Genomic DNA, 12287 nt, shown 5'->3' on the forward strand with positions numbered 1-12287 from the left:
AAATTCAACGTGATATAGCAATGTGGAAATTGTTAGGAATAAAAAAGGGTTAAAATGTTGTTAATAGAAACTGGAGTTTTAATTGTACCTGTAGCGGTGTTAGACTCCCCCTTTTAGCTTGCAAAGCTGGATTCTTCAGGTCCCGTGCCAAAACATTAAGTTGCGATTCTTGTAGCGCCATACTATTCATAAGTTGGAGATGTTTTTTCCTTATCTCGTTATTGATTGCCTGTTACAAAATTTAATAATAGTTAATTTTTTGCAGCGTTGTATTTTAACGGATGTTTCATATAATCTTCACTTACATTGTTGTCTGCTAATTGTACTTTCGTTTCAGTCAAAGTATCTAAAATATTAAACAAAAAATAATTTACAAAAATAATTACGCTATAGTGCACGTATGCGTCTGCGTACATACAAATGCATGTACTTACTTTCAAAAATTGATGGATGCCTTAGGTCATCAAATATTTTCATTAAAAGTTCTGCAAAAGATATCAAGTGTTCGTTAAAGCATGGTTACACAATTACTACTAATTTATAATCTATGAACAGGCGATATAGAATATCAGTAATGAAAGAGTAGATGAACGTAGGGAATGTAAAAATCTTACGAAATTCTAACTAAACTTAGCTTACTATAAAAAGACAGGCTTGATAAAATCAATGATATAATATGTAAAATGTGACCATTTACATTTTGAGTGTTACTGTACTGAGTTCGGTACCTGGATTTGTTTCTTCCAGACTTGGGTTCAGCAATGGATCATCCTTCAAATCGTCGATAAAATCATCGCAATCCGGATTCGATGGTATAAGCGAACCGCTCGAATCCACCTGCTGATAATCACCGATGACCTCGTTTAAAGTTGAATTCGGAGATCCTTCAATTTTTAACAATGGAAGATTTACGTTGTTGTACTGGTTAAAGTCTGCCGAAAGCTCCGAATATTCATCGGCAACGAAAGGCTTGCATTCAACGTACGAAACGTTCTGCTGTTCGTCGCTTGCATTTGGCGATGAGTAAGAAACGTTACTGTGTCTTTTCTTATTGCAACCTGTCCTAATATCTTCGTCGCTGTATATCCTCTTCAGCGAATACTGATGACTTTTCGCGTCGCAAATACCATTCTTTTCGAGATAGTCCACAATGGGCTCTTGTTGATGCTTGTAAATGTCCGTGCTTCGTTCGACTTTAACGTCGCACGGGCTATTTCTGCACAACGCGTACGAACTGGTATCATTTGCAACGGGTTCCTTGACCGCCATTACGGGACTTAAAATGTCCATGTTCTGAGGTATATCAAGGCGAAGCTTGCCAGAATCTCGTGGAGTATTCATGCATGGATCTACAGTTAATTCGTTCACCGTCACACTGTTAACTCGCGGCGAACCTTGTTCACTTTGTGTCCCGCTATCGTGTATATTATGCATCTGATTCGTTACTTCGTGGATCGTTATTGTTTGCCCTGATGACCTCGAGCTTTCGTGCCTTTCGTTCGAGTTAGTTTCTTTGTTCGTCTTCGAATCGTGTTTTGGATTTCGAGTCACTTTGCCTTGCACCATCAGGTAGTGGTCGATCGTGTCGATACCGAGCTTTTTGGCTTGAGTAGCAGCTGGCGGTAAGTGTCGCGAAATCATCGCTGCTTTCATGTATTGTTCGTTTGGTACCGGACACGTAGTGAGACAGTCTTCCGGAAGAGGCGACGACAGATCGCTAACTAGATATGTGATGGCGTTTTCTAATTCCGAGGTGTCTTCAACGCTGCTCTTTGTACTTGATTGGGGCGAGTCTGGACCCTGAAAGTATAATTAAATAATTATAATAGTTTTCTGATGATCACCATCTAATGTTTTCTCGGTTCTATCTAAAATGTTATATCAGTCGCCACGAAAATTACCAAGTCAAGTGACGGGTCATCTCCATTTTGGATCATCGCTTTCATGGTTTCAGATACCGTAGCAGAGAATCTCTTCTTCATCTGTTTCACCAGCTTTCTACCTTCTTCTTCCCTAAAAAACGACCAATTTATTACATTCGATAATTTTTGGAACAAAGCATAGACGAAACCCCATAGAAATAAAACAACGTTGCAAGACTTACGATACTAATGTGTTTATGCAAACAAGGGATACTGCTATTAGGGAGTCCTTATCGACTTCCAAGTATCCATGGGTGCGCAAATAAATAGGTTCTCCAGTTTTCGAAGTTAGCCTGTAGCAGGACGATCCACACGTCTCTGCTTGATCGTACACTGCGAATAATTAAAAATTATTGCATACTTCTAATTAAGTTAAAATGCTATTTAAAGATAGCCGTACTTACTTTGACGAAGCGCAACCATCGCCCAGATACGATCATTTTTGTGCATGAAACTGAAGGCGCTCATACCCGAGACTTCCTCGGATAAGTAGCCAGCAACCACTGACACCCTGTGGTCGCAATAAATGATCCTGCCGTCCACTAAATGTCGGGTGATATACTCGTCCTTGTTCGCATCTATGATCGATATTTTGGTGATGGGCCGCCTCATCAGTAACCGTGCAACACCCACGAAAACGATATCGTTGCTGGTTGAACTCACTTCTGCAAGATAACACAGGAACGATTAATACAGTGTCTACTTCATATTCAGTGCAAACTGGTTTTTATCTTCCGTCAGTTCGTTTCAGTTGCTTCTCATTAAAAATTCAATTTTAAACAACGATACCAGCAAGATTGATTCCTTATCTTTTCATTATTGCAACATCTTCGATTGATGGTATTAACGATATCGAATGTTTAGCAATGTTTATCGATGACTAGTCTCCAAAGGGATTCAGACCACGATGGCGCGCACTCTCACCTCGATGTTTCGCTCGATTGGCATTCGATTCGGAATTCCTGCAAGCATCGGCGAGCCTGAGCATTCCGGAGATCTCGAACCGTTCGTACTGCGTGTGCTCCCGCCTTGACGCGGTGCGGTGCAGCAATCTAAGTTCGAAACTCCGCCTCTGTTCGCGGAACGGTCTTTTCTCGTTCTTCGGTGGTGTGGAGTCTTCCGACGAGGTCGAGTTGTCGTTGGTGCCGTCGGTGATTTGCAACGTGGACGAGGACGCCGTACTCTGCATCTCGTCTACGGTGAGGTTCTTCGTCAGCTCCTCTAGATCCTTGGGATGCACGAAGCTGTAGAGAGAATGGCCCAGCAGATCCGTCTGTAATGTCATTTTTATTGGAACAAACCGTTCTTTAGATGGAGAATCACAGAGATGGGTTACGGAAAGAGATTGATGATTGAAGGACAGGTGGATGGTTCGAACGAGTTAAGAAATCTGATCGAAGCTGTCGTTTAAAGTATCGCAATTAAAAATTGTCTGCATAATTGATCCAACGAATTTGTTTCATTCTCTAATCGATCAAAACGATTATTCGTTCGTTCAATGTAACTACTGCATAAATGAGTAACGAATGGTTTTGTTATATAAATATGCGTGAAAGTTAAAACTGGACCAACGAGAAATCACCCGTGTGCGATCAATACGCGAGATCAGGGAGACGAATCCAATCAGTATCAAAGTTCAACTTCAACAGGCCTTGTCACAACGAGCACGCGGTAAATCCCGTCGATACGAGCCTCAACTCTGTTAACCTTCGCGAAGCTTTCGATCGTCGTTGAAACTCGCGGAGGAACTACGCGATCCACGCGTTCCTTCCCGGTCTCCTCCTGCATCCTGACGAACGTGGTGCACTACGTAGGCGACGGGACGTGGTTATCGCTGCGGGGAGTTTCTCCTTGAGAACAATACCGGCTGATTGTGACTATCTCCTTAAAAAACCTGGAGAATCCCGCGCAAACAACTCTGCGCCCTGCCTTCGCTCTCCTTCTCCTTCTCCTCGCCCTTGCCACTCTTCCTCGCAGCTTACTCCCTCCCGATCCTCTCGCGTCTCTTCTTCCTCGATCTCTCTCGATCTGTCCTTCTTTTTTTTTTCCCCTCTCCTATCACCTATCCTGGGTGTCCTTACACTACGAAGCCGGAACTTGGCCAGCCAGCAGCAAGCAGGTTCGTTACCGCTCGAGTGTCGAATTATCGTTACGCACGAATCTGGAGCGCCACGGCTGCCGGTTTCTACGGAACCACATGGATCGATAGAACAGGCGCTTTTTGCTTTTCAAGCTGGTAGAACCTGCGAAGTGAAGCCTGGTCTTCGAAGCTTGAAGAGGGAGGAGTTGGAGAAAGAGAGAGAAAGGGACTCGACTTGGTCCCACTCGGTCTTACTTTGCTTTTTTGTCCGGTACACGTCGCAGATCTTCTCTTTTTTTGGTATTTAGGATAAGCTCGTGTTGAAGTATGGTGAACGACGGTGGATGATCTTCAAAGTGGTCCGCTTAAAGGTGGAACACGGTCTACAGTGCCGCACGAGGCTGCGTTTCGATTGGCGAGGGGCTGATGGCGCATTAAATGAAGTTGAAAAGAATATTTCCGAATCGGAGCTTCCGTAATTATCGGGATACTGCAATCTAAAGTTTCAGCGGGAACTCCATTCGTTATTCCCTGACGCTCCTCAACTTAAAGGGTTTCCAGTTATGAAAGTTCGTAACGAAGTAATATTGGTCCGATATTGCGGGCGTAACTTTCGTGAACACTAATACCACGAACGTTTAACATTTAATAACGCATTATTAAAATTAAAATATAAATATATATATACATCGTACATAAAATTGGCATTAATTGTTTCGTTCGTGAGAAATTTCAATAACACGGGATTGAATTTTGGTGCGACGAGCGTTGCAGTGCGAAATAAAAACAAAACGTGGTATCGATAGATTCCAGTTATTACACGAGGAGGAAAAAAGAAGATGGAACGCATTGACCTCTTTTTTGAAAAATAACAGAGTGCACGTGTCGCTGAAGTAGCGAGGAGCATTTTTGCTGTTCCATCTGCTCTGCACAAAAGCACAGAGTGAAACACGTGCCTGAAAAATTCCTCTTTCATAGTATATTATTTACCTTCCTATCCTCCCACTTTTTCTCCCTTTCCCTCTCGTTCCCTCTCTCGCTCTTGATTTCCCATTGCCCCCGCGCGATACTCCCCGGCGATCTTTAAAATTTCTCCTCTCCTCTCTTTGTTTTTTCTTCGGAACCGTACGTACACGTCCGTCGCAGCATTCGTTATTCACCTAAATCCTACGGATTCTGTTCGAAATAATCCGGAACCTGCACACGTGCGGCAAACAATTCGATTGAGAATCGGGTTTGCGTCACGTAGCCGGTTATCGCCAATAAATATAACAAAAGTGAACGGTGTGCATACGTACGCGAAGGCAGGAAAAAAAGAAGGAAAGGAAATGAAAGAGAACAAGAGGAACGAGATAGAGACGTCTGACGACGAACAAAAGGGACGGCAGACGTTTCTTTTTTCATTGATGGCTTTACTTCGATGCACGAGCGTACCATTCGCGGCGAGGTGCAATCGTCGTGTCATCCAGTTGGTTATAAATAAGCATCGAGCAGTTGTTTGTTATCGTCCGGCAAAAATATCGACGGGGGTGTACGTTTTAGAAGAGTTCGTCCATGGAGATGGCTCGAAGACGAAAAATGGCCGTGATATCGAGCAGCGATAACTGGCGGAATCGATTGACGTGTGGAACAGTGAATCTCGTTTCTACACACATATTTGTATATCGGTTCGATACGCGACGGGAAAGAATTCCTGGGTGCTTAGCAGTTGCCGTGGCGGTTTGTTTGCGTTGCGCTTATTTGATCGATAATTCCGAATCCTTGGCACGGAGCTACGTTTCGCTGCATAACTGCAGTTGGATCGCCGCTTTTTATTAATGCAACCGCCGCGTAAAGAGAACTTTTGCAACAAAGAATGAAACTTCTCGCTATTCTTCGATCAATACTGCACAGACCATTCTGTCGACCTACTTTGTATTAGAAAAAAATGATAAACAGCTTTTCTTCTCCCTTAGATTCTACTGGTTTCTTCGATAAGATAAAAGAAAGGAAAAGGACGATGTCAGTTTATTATGCGAGAGGAAAAAAGGTACTCCCACTCTGTACTTTTAATAACGAGGAGATAATAAATGATAATAATTTAAGATAAATTAAACGACAGCACGTACGTTGATGGAACGATGTAATTTTTCAGATTGAAAATAGAATTGAAAATTGTGCGTGTCCGTGTGGTAATTACGTGTACGTTAAGTGAGTGGGACGAGCGTGCGATAAGAGTAAAGTTTGAGTGCAGGGCGAAAGTTTTATGAAGTATAGCGAATATACCATCGACAGAGTTGGAGTTTACAGAGGGAACAACTTTTTGTAAAAAAAAAAACGTTGATGTAATAAAGGGAGGATAAAAAAGGAAAGGTGGAAGCGGAATATTTATACTATCGTTATTTAACATTTAATTTACTGTACTAGTATAAAAATAAATAGTCAAGAAATAAAGAATTTATCTAAAAAAAAAAAAAAAAAAAGAGAAAAAGAAAAACACTCAGATTTCCTCTGATATTGTAAAACATTTAATATCTAATCTACCGTTTTCCACAAGGTTTACAAAAGAGAATTCGAAATAAAATGAAAGTGTAGAAAAACTTCACTTTAATCGCGCCAGATATAGTATCTAAGCGCAAACTCGAACTTATTCCGTCTCTCAGCAGTAAACTACGACTTAACTAAGAAAGCAGAAGGAACGTGAGCGATGAAAAATTTACCTGAGTATGACCGAGGTGCTCTTGGACTTGCCGGCTGACGTAAACTATTTTCCCGGTGGTCGTGACCACGATAAAGAATCCCCCGCTTTCGATCAAGTTCTGTTACGGTTAACAAAAACGATTTAAACGCGTTCAACGTGTCTAACTATAACAGGACTGGATCGATTTACGAGTACTCACGTCGACGATGTATTGTTCCAAGTCCAGCTCGCCAAGTTCTCGAGGTAGAAAGTCGACTGTGCCACGTCCGAGCGCTGCAAAATGCACAGACGGGCACGCATGAATTGATTAGCGGATAAACGCCTGTTAACCTTTTAACCGGGGTGAGGGCGAGTTAACTCGTCCTGTAAAAATGTCTCTACCGCGCTGAACGAGTCTCGACGATTTCCATTCTTATTACTTTACCGTTAGACGCGCGTATAATTTTCAGATAAACGGACAAACTCGCGATTTATCGATTAACAATGGACAAGTTAGCCATGGATCGAAGATTGCCCCAGTTAACAGGTCAAACGCGATCGATAAGTCGAGCAGCCGCGAGACTGCCTCGGATTAATGAACTCACTATATTGCATTCTGAGGAAAGCGGCAGCTAGCCTCAGGATGGAGATTTTGTCCATCTTCCTGGGGCTCTCTGCCACAGCAGGTACAAGTGCCGCCATTTCCGAGATGTTCGCGTTGAGATTGTCGCGGCGTTGTTTCTCTGCCATGTTCCGTGACGCTCTTGGATTGCTGTAACGAGAACAGGGAAGAGCCTCGTGTTAGGTAATTTCTTCGAACAATTTATGTGGCACGAACGGTGCACAAACATTGCGTTATTTTTACGTAGAAAAACAGGCCAGAGGATCGTGACTTCACTGTTTCTCAATCGTGCAATTATCCGGATACGAGTCGGGATAATGAAAGTCATCGAAGCGATCGGATCGCTTGCTTGAGTGCACGCGAGATGACGTTCGAAACGTTTAATTTGTCAAAATAGAAAAACAGTCGCACAAGGAACTGATGTCATGTGGCATTTTTCACATAGTTGCATGTCACTTAAATAAATTAATATCAGAGTCACAGCTCGAAGATAGAAGGAGACTAGATTTCGATCTGGTAAAAGTGAGATTGCCTAGAAAAAGTAGTGTGTAAATCGAAGGTAAAATGTGAAACTGCATTCACGTACCACGTCTACCAATCTACCGCAATAACTTATAGTTGTCTACATACATATGTGCAAGCATTGCTGCATCTTTGGAAAAAGAATGTTTCGAAATTATTGTCAGGAAGGAAGGAACGCGATGTATTTAAAGCTAAACGGATATCACAGGTGATCGTCGATCGATCGCGCGATTTCCGCTCCGACATCGAGCGCAGAGCTCGAGATCCCACGATAATTCGACGAAGCTTGCTGGTCTCTCGTATCGCGTTTCGTATCTCGCGTTTTTTCCCTAACGCGAGATGGAAAGGACACGAATGCAATATCTATCGTGGCATCTAAAATCTCATCGCGCGTCGAGCGTGCGAGTGCAACCACGAAAATAATTGCACGAGCAAGCCTTCCACGGCACACAACCGAGTCGCGTGCAAAACGCGGTTCAACGTGTAAAAATTGCTGGAACGTATAATGAATTCCGATTTGTTGAAGCCAATCGCATTTATATTATCGTATATACGTTACGCGTTATATACACATCATTGTAATAAATGTTATGTAATTTGTTTACACGTCGCTGCAGCTGCCTGTGAACTTCACGTATATTTAGTGAATACGTATTCGAGTATAAATGCAAATGCCTTCTGTTTTTAATAAATCGGAATCCATTGTACGGTTTTTATATTGCATAATTTCATTGTCGACCATAGATCGAGAAGTAGCTTGTATTCTTCGCGCGTATGTGCATATTAAGAACCACAACGATTGGCGTGGTCGTTGTGATACGAAATTCGAGCGATCGAGGATCTTTGTTCTTTCTTTTCTTTTTTTTTTTTTTTACGCATCAGTGAAACTGTTTGGACGTCGTAACGTGATAATTTGTCGTTCGCTGTGAGAATTCCGTCTAGTCAACGCCATTTAACGTCCATCAATGTCCCCGTTTCCTTTGAATTTAAATTGCAACATTCTGAACGAAACGGAGTAACGTGTCGGTTCCCTCGATACGTACAAGCGAAACAGTTGCTTTACGAACTAAATATCGTGATTCAGATGAATCGAGAACCATTCGAACGGTTACAGGTTAAATTTAGTGGTAACAGGTTTTCTTTTTAATCCTTTATAAATCGAAATTCTTCTTCGTCGACTAAAAGAGGAACAGAAGAGGAATTACGATTGATTACAGTTTTTTTTGCTCGGATAACAGAAGTAGGAACGAATAATTGCTATAAATAGGTTGTTTCGTGATGGTGAAACGGTATAACGATAGCGTACAATACTACAACGATGATAAGCAGAAATAATCAAATTCATAAAGTGAGATACATGAATATGGAACTTTGAAGATACGCGGCGTTAATTAGCGGAAGATTTCCATCTTTCGATTGGATTTTGATAGTGTATTTTTTAATTGCCAGAATACGCTAAATAAATTACATAATCTGAGAAAAAAAGAACCGATGGAAAATCTGATGGGAACGAAAGACGCGTCTCGGTGGGGCAATTAATTTTAATTGAACTACAATTTTATTCCGAACAACAGGTTCAAGCTTTGATGTCTGATTAATTGATTTATCTGCTTCGTGGCATCGTAGATGTGACGGATATGCAAATAGCTGACGCGCGAATTGATAACGGAAATATAGTGTAACGTACAGTAAACAATGTATTTAATCAAGTAACACACGTATAAATTTATTCGAGCATTATTGTAATTAACATTTTTAACTACCAATCGTATACTTCGACAAACACTACGAACACTGATTTCATCGAGAAGTCATTTAAAGTACTTTCGAATGCGCGAAACATCATTCAATCTTCTCTAAGACCTTCCTTTCCATATACAATTCTGAATTAATGTCCAAATAAATATTCAATGTGACGATCCACAAAAAAAAAAAAAATTAAAGGAGACCAAAATCATTGTCATAAAACACTCAATGCGTGAAATGGTCTAACGCGCACAGGCAGTTTCTACTTAACGCGCCACGGTCTGTTCGAAGGGAAATATTCGTTATATGTCGGACCAAGTGAATCCGTCCGGTCATGTTCGTCCGACCAGGTCTCGCGCCAGTCTATTCTCAATGACTTTTGTGTGTCACCGTCTAATCTCGAAAATTCACCGGTGAAACGGCGTCGAAATAAAACCGCGAGGTTACATCGAACATTTAGCGTGTATTCTCGGATTTTTTTACTGCATTATATTTGTGCAACGGACGTGCGTGTCGTCCGTGTTTGTCGCGTGATATAAAATCGAATCGCAGCTACCGATGACGTAACAAGACGAGCTGGTTTACCGTTGGACGCGTAATTATTCCGCGAAAGCTGAAAAATTTGACGGATTATGCGCTCTTTTCAGTCGAGCGAGGGAATTTATTCGATCGATGACTATTCATTGTTTCCATTCGTTCGCGGTACCAATGATCGAGACGATGTCGAGACGCGCAAAGAAACCCCTTGGACGACTCAGATTTGAACCGATCGTCGCTTAATATTCGTTGAACGATATAACGTCGCCAGGACATAACGAGTATCGAAAAAAAGATTCAACGACCTTTAACATAATTAACGGCACGTAACGTATATATACGTTACGAGCGAAGGCAGGAAATGATGAAGCAAATCATAAATCTATGTTGTTTGATATATCAGTTCAGAAACAGTTGTTGTGTACGCATGCGTAATAGAGGTCTATACTACGACTGTAATCTACGCCTAAGTTATTAATAGAAGCACTGCTATAGCGCAGTGACGGTTTCAAGTGCAGCACTTTATGCGTCTCGGCGAATTGGAAAATTGCCTCGATCTAGCTAATAACTGAACGGTTTTTCATGCGTAGCCTATCGCGTACGCCGCGTAAACAGAATCAACGATAGACTTAATGAATTCAATTTTTAATTAAATACTCTTGCCCCTTCTTGTTTTCAAAATCATTATCCTTTTAAAGGACGACCACGTCGAACTTGATTAAATGGAAATAATAGAAAATTTCCATGTGCAAAACTTGTACGCGAAATTAATCGAATTTCAGAAATAAGAATAAAGAAGAGAAGATATTACGCGTTTGACATCTTCAAGCTTTCCTCTACGACCTCTTATCGTTTAAATATCGAAAGAAGCGTCATTGTGCTAAAGATGAACTCAAATTCTATCGAGTCTCAGACTCCCCATACAACTCGAATAATTTTATTAATATACTTCCCCTTTTTCCTTTTTTTTTAGTTACTTCGATTACAATAAACAACTGATATTATCGCTCGATGTCTGAGTGTCTCTTTTGCGTATCCAGTCAAGCGCTTAGTTGGCGATCATAGGCAGCCATACAGGATCATTAGCGTTCATAAGAGGCGACCGCAGAAGCAAGAACACAAGGCTGTTCGAGTTTTAACCTTATTCTTTCAACTCCAGTTTTATTATCCAAAAAGAATCGCATTTTTTTTTTTTTGCAACGAGCGTATCGCTTCCAGCCGATTAAAACAATCAAGCTTGCAATTAAATCGTTTGACCCGCTCCTTTGTGATTTTCCATTCGAGCGAGAGATACACGAGTGGATTTGAATAAATTGCAAAAACTGAAACGGGATCGCTCGACCTGATTGTTTCGCTTGCTCCCTTTTTCCAACGCTCGCCCCTCTTCCTCGCGACCAACGTAACAATGGATACCAGCGATGCTTTCGAGAATCAGCGTGCCAGGGTTATCCGAAGTTACACAATGCCGAAATAACTCTGGCCAATTATCCTGATGTCGGCCTTGGGACTGCGTTATCATCGCGATAACGCCGGCTAAAACTCCGTTTTAATGTTTTGATACAGTTAGAGCAGAGCCATGGGGAAGTGACCTCGTGAGACTCGAGAAAAGAGTATAAAAAGGGGGATTCGTGATGATCCAAAGCTGTGGTACAATTGAACAGTTACACCAGAGAAAGATAGCATTTAATGAAAGCCCAAAACATAAGGTATATGAAATGTCAACCAATTTCTATTCGACACTTATTAATTTCTCTCCTCTGTCGAAGGAAAGTTGGTCCTTCGATAAACCTATAACTATTCTCTAGATTGAACCGTAACGTTTGCTGTGAAACGAAGTTTACAGATGTAAAAAGTAAACTGAAGCAAAGGTCAACATCGTCCGATACCGAAATTATCTTTATCGTCTGCTGCACGACGAGCTCCAATCGTTATCGTTGGCGGAGCGAGGGATGGTTAAAAAAAATATTGGTAACAGTTTCGTCGGGACTCGGCCCGTTTCGAGCGGAATTGCGATGGTCAGGTCGCGGACTTAACACGCTGAACGCAGAAGTGAAGAGGATCCCGCGTCTGTGCCTGGCTGGCACTCGAGCGTATATCTGCAACACATGCTCGAGCGTTGATTAAATTTCGCAGACGTCCGCAGATCGTTTATTTTCTAGCTTCGTCACGTACTAGAGTCATCAGTTTGTAATCGCTGTA

The 12287-nt window shown here is 41.7% G+C and overlaps 1 protein-coding gene across 5 annotated transcripts in view; it reads right to left on the reverse strand.

The window, feature by feature from the left end:
- LOC143431333 (uncharacterized) overlaps positions 1 to 12287 on the reverse strand; it is a 62221-nt gene that overhangs the window by 3594 nt on the left and 46340 nt on the right. For 3 of the 5 annotated variants that reach the window (XM_076907985.1, XM_076907984.1, XM_076907982.1), the window contains 11 exons: positions 7267 to 7433; positions 6882 to 6955; positions 6702 to 6800; positions 2847 to 3195; positions 2327 to 2587; positions 2105 to 2255; positions 1902 to 2013; positions 729 to 1800; positions 435 to 485; positions 306 to 346; positions 89 to 229 (listed from right to left, as the gene is read on the reverse strand). In XM_076907985.1, coding sequence (XP_076764100.1) covers positions 89 to 229; positions 306 to 346; positions 435 to 485; positions 729 to 1800; positions 1902 to 2013; positions 2105 to 2255; positions 2327 to 2587; positions 2847 to 3195; positions 6702 to 6800; positions 6882 to 6955; positions 7267 to 7433 — 2518 coding nt within the window. Of the gene's footprint in view, positions 1 to 88; positions 230 to 305; positions 347 to 434; positions 486 to 515; positions 534 to 711; positions 1801 to 1901; positions 2014 to 2104; positions 2256 to 2326; positions 2588 to 2846; positions 3196 to 6701; positions 6801 to 6881; positions 6956 to 7266; positions 7434 to 12287 lie in introns of those variants that run through there. The other 2 variants (XM_076907983.1, XM_076907987.1) reach the window with 2 other exon arrangements.

The sequence above is a fragment of the Xylocopa sonorina genome, chromosome 17, assembly GCF_050948175.1.
Source record: "Xylocopa sonorina isolate GNS202 chromosome 17, iyXylSono1_principal, whole genome shotgun sequence".
NCBI lineage: Eukaryota > Metazoa > Arthropoda > Insecta > Hymenoptera > Apidae > Xylocopa > Xylocopa sonorina.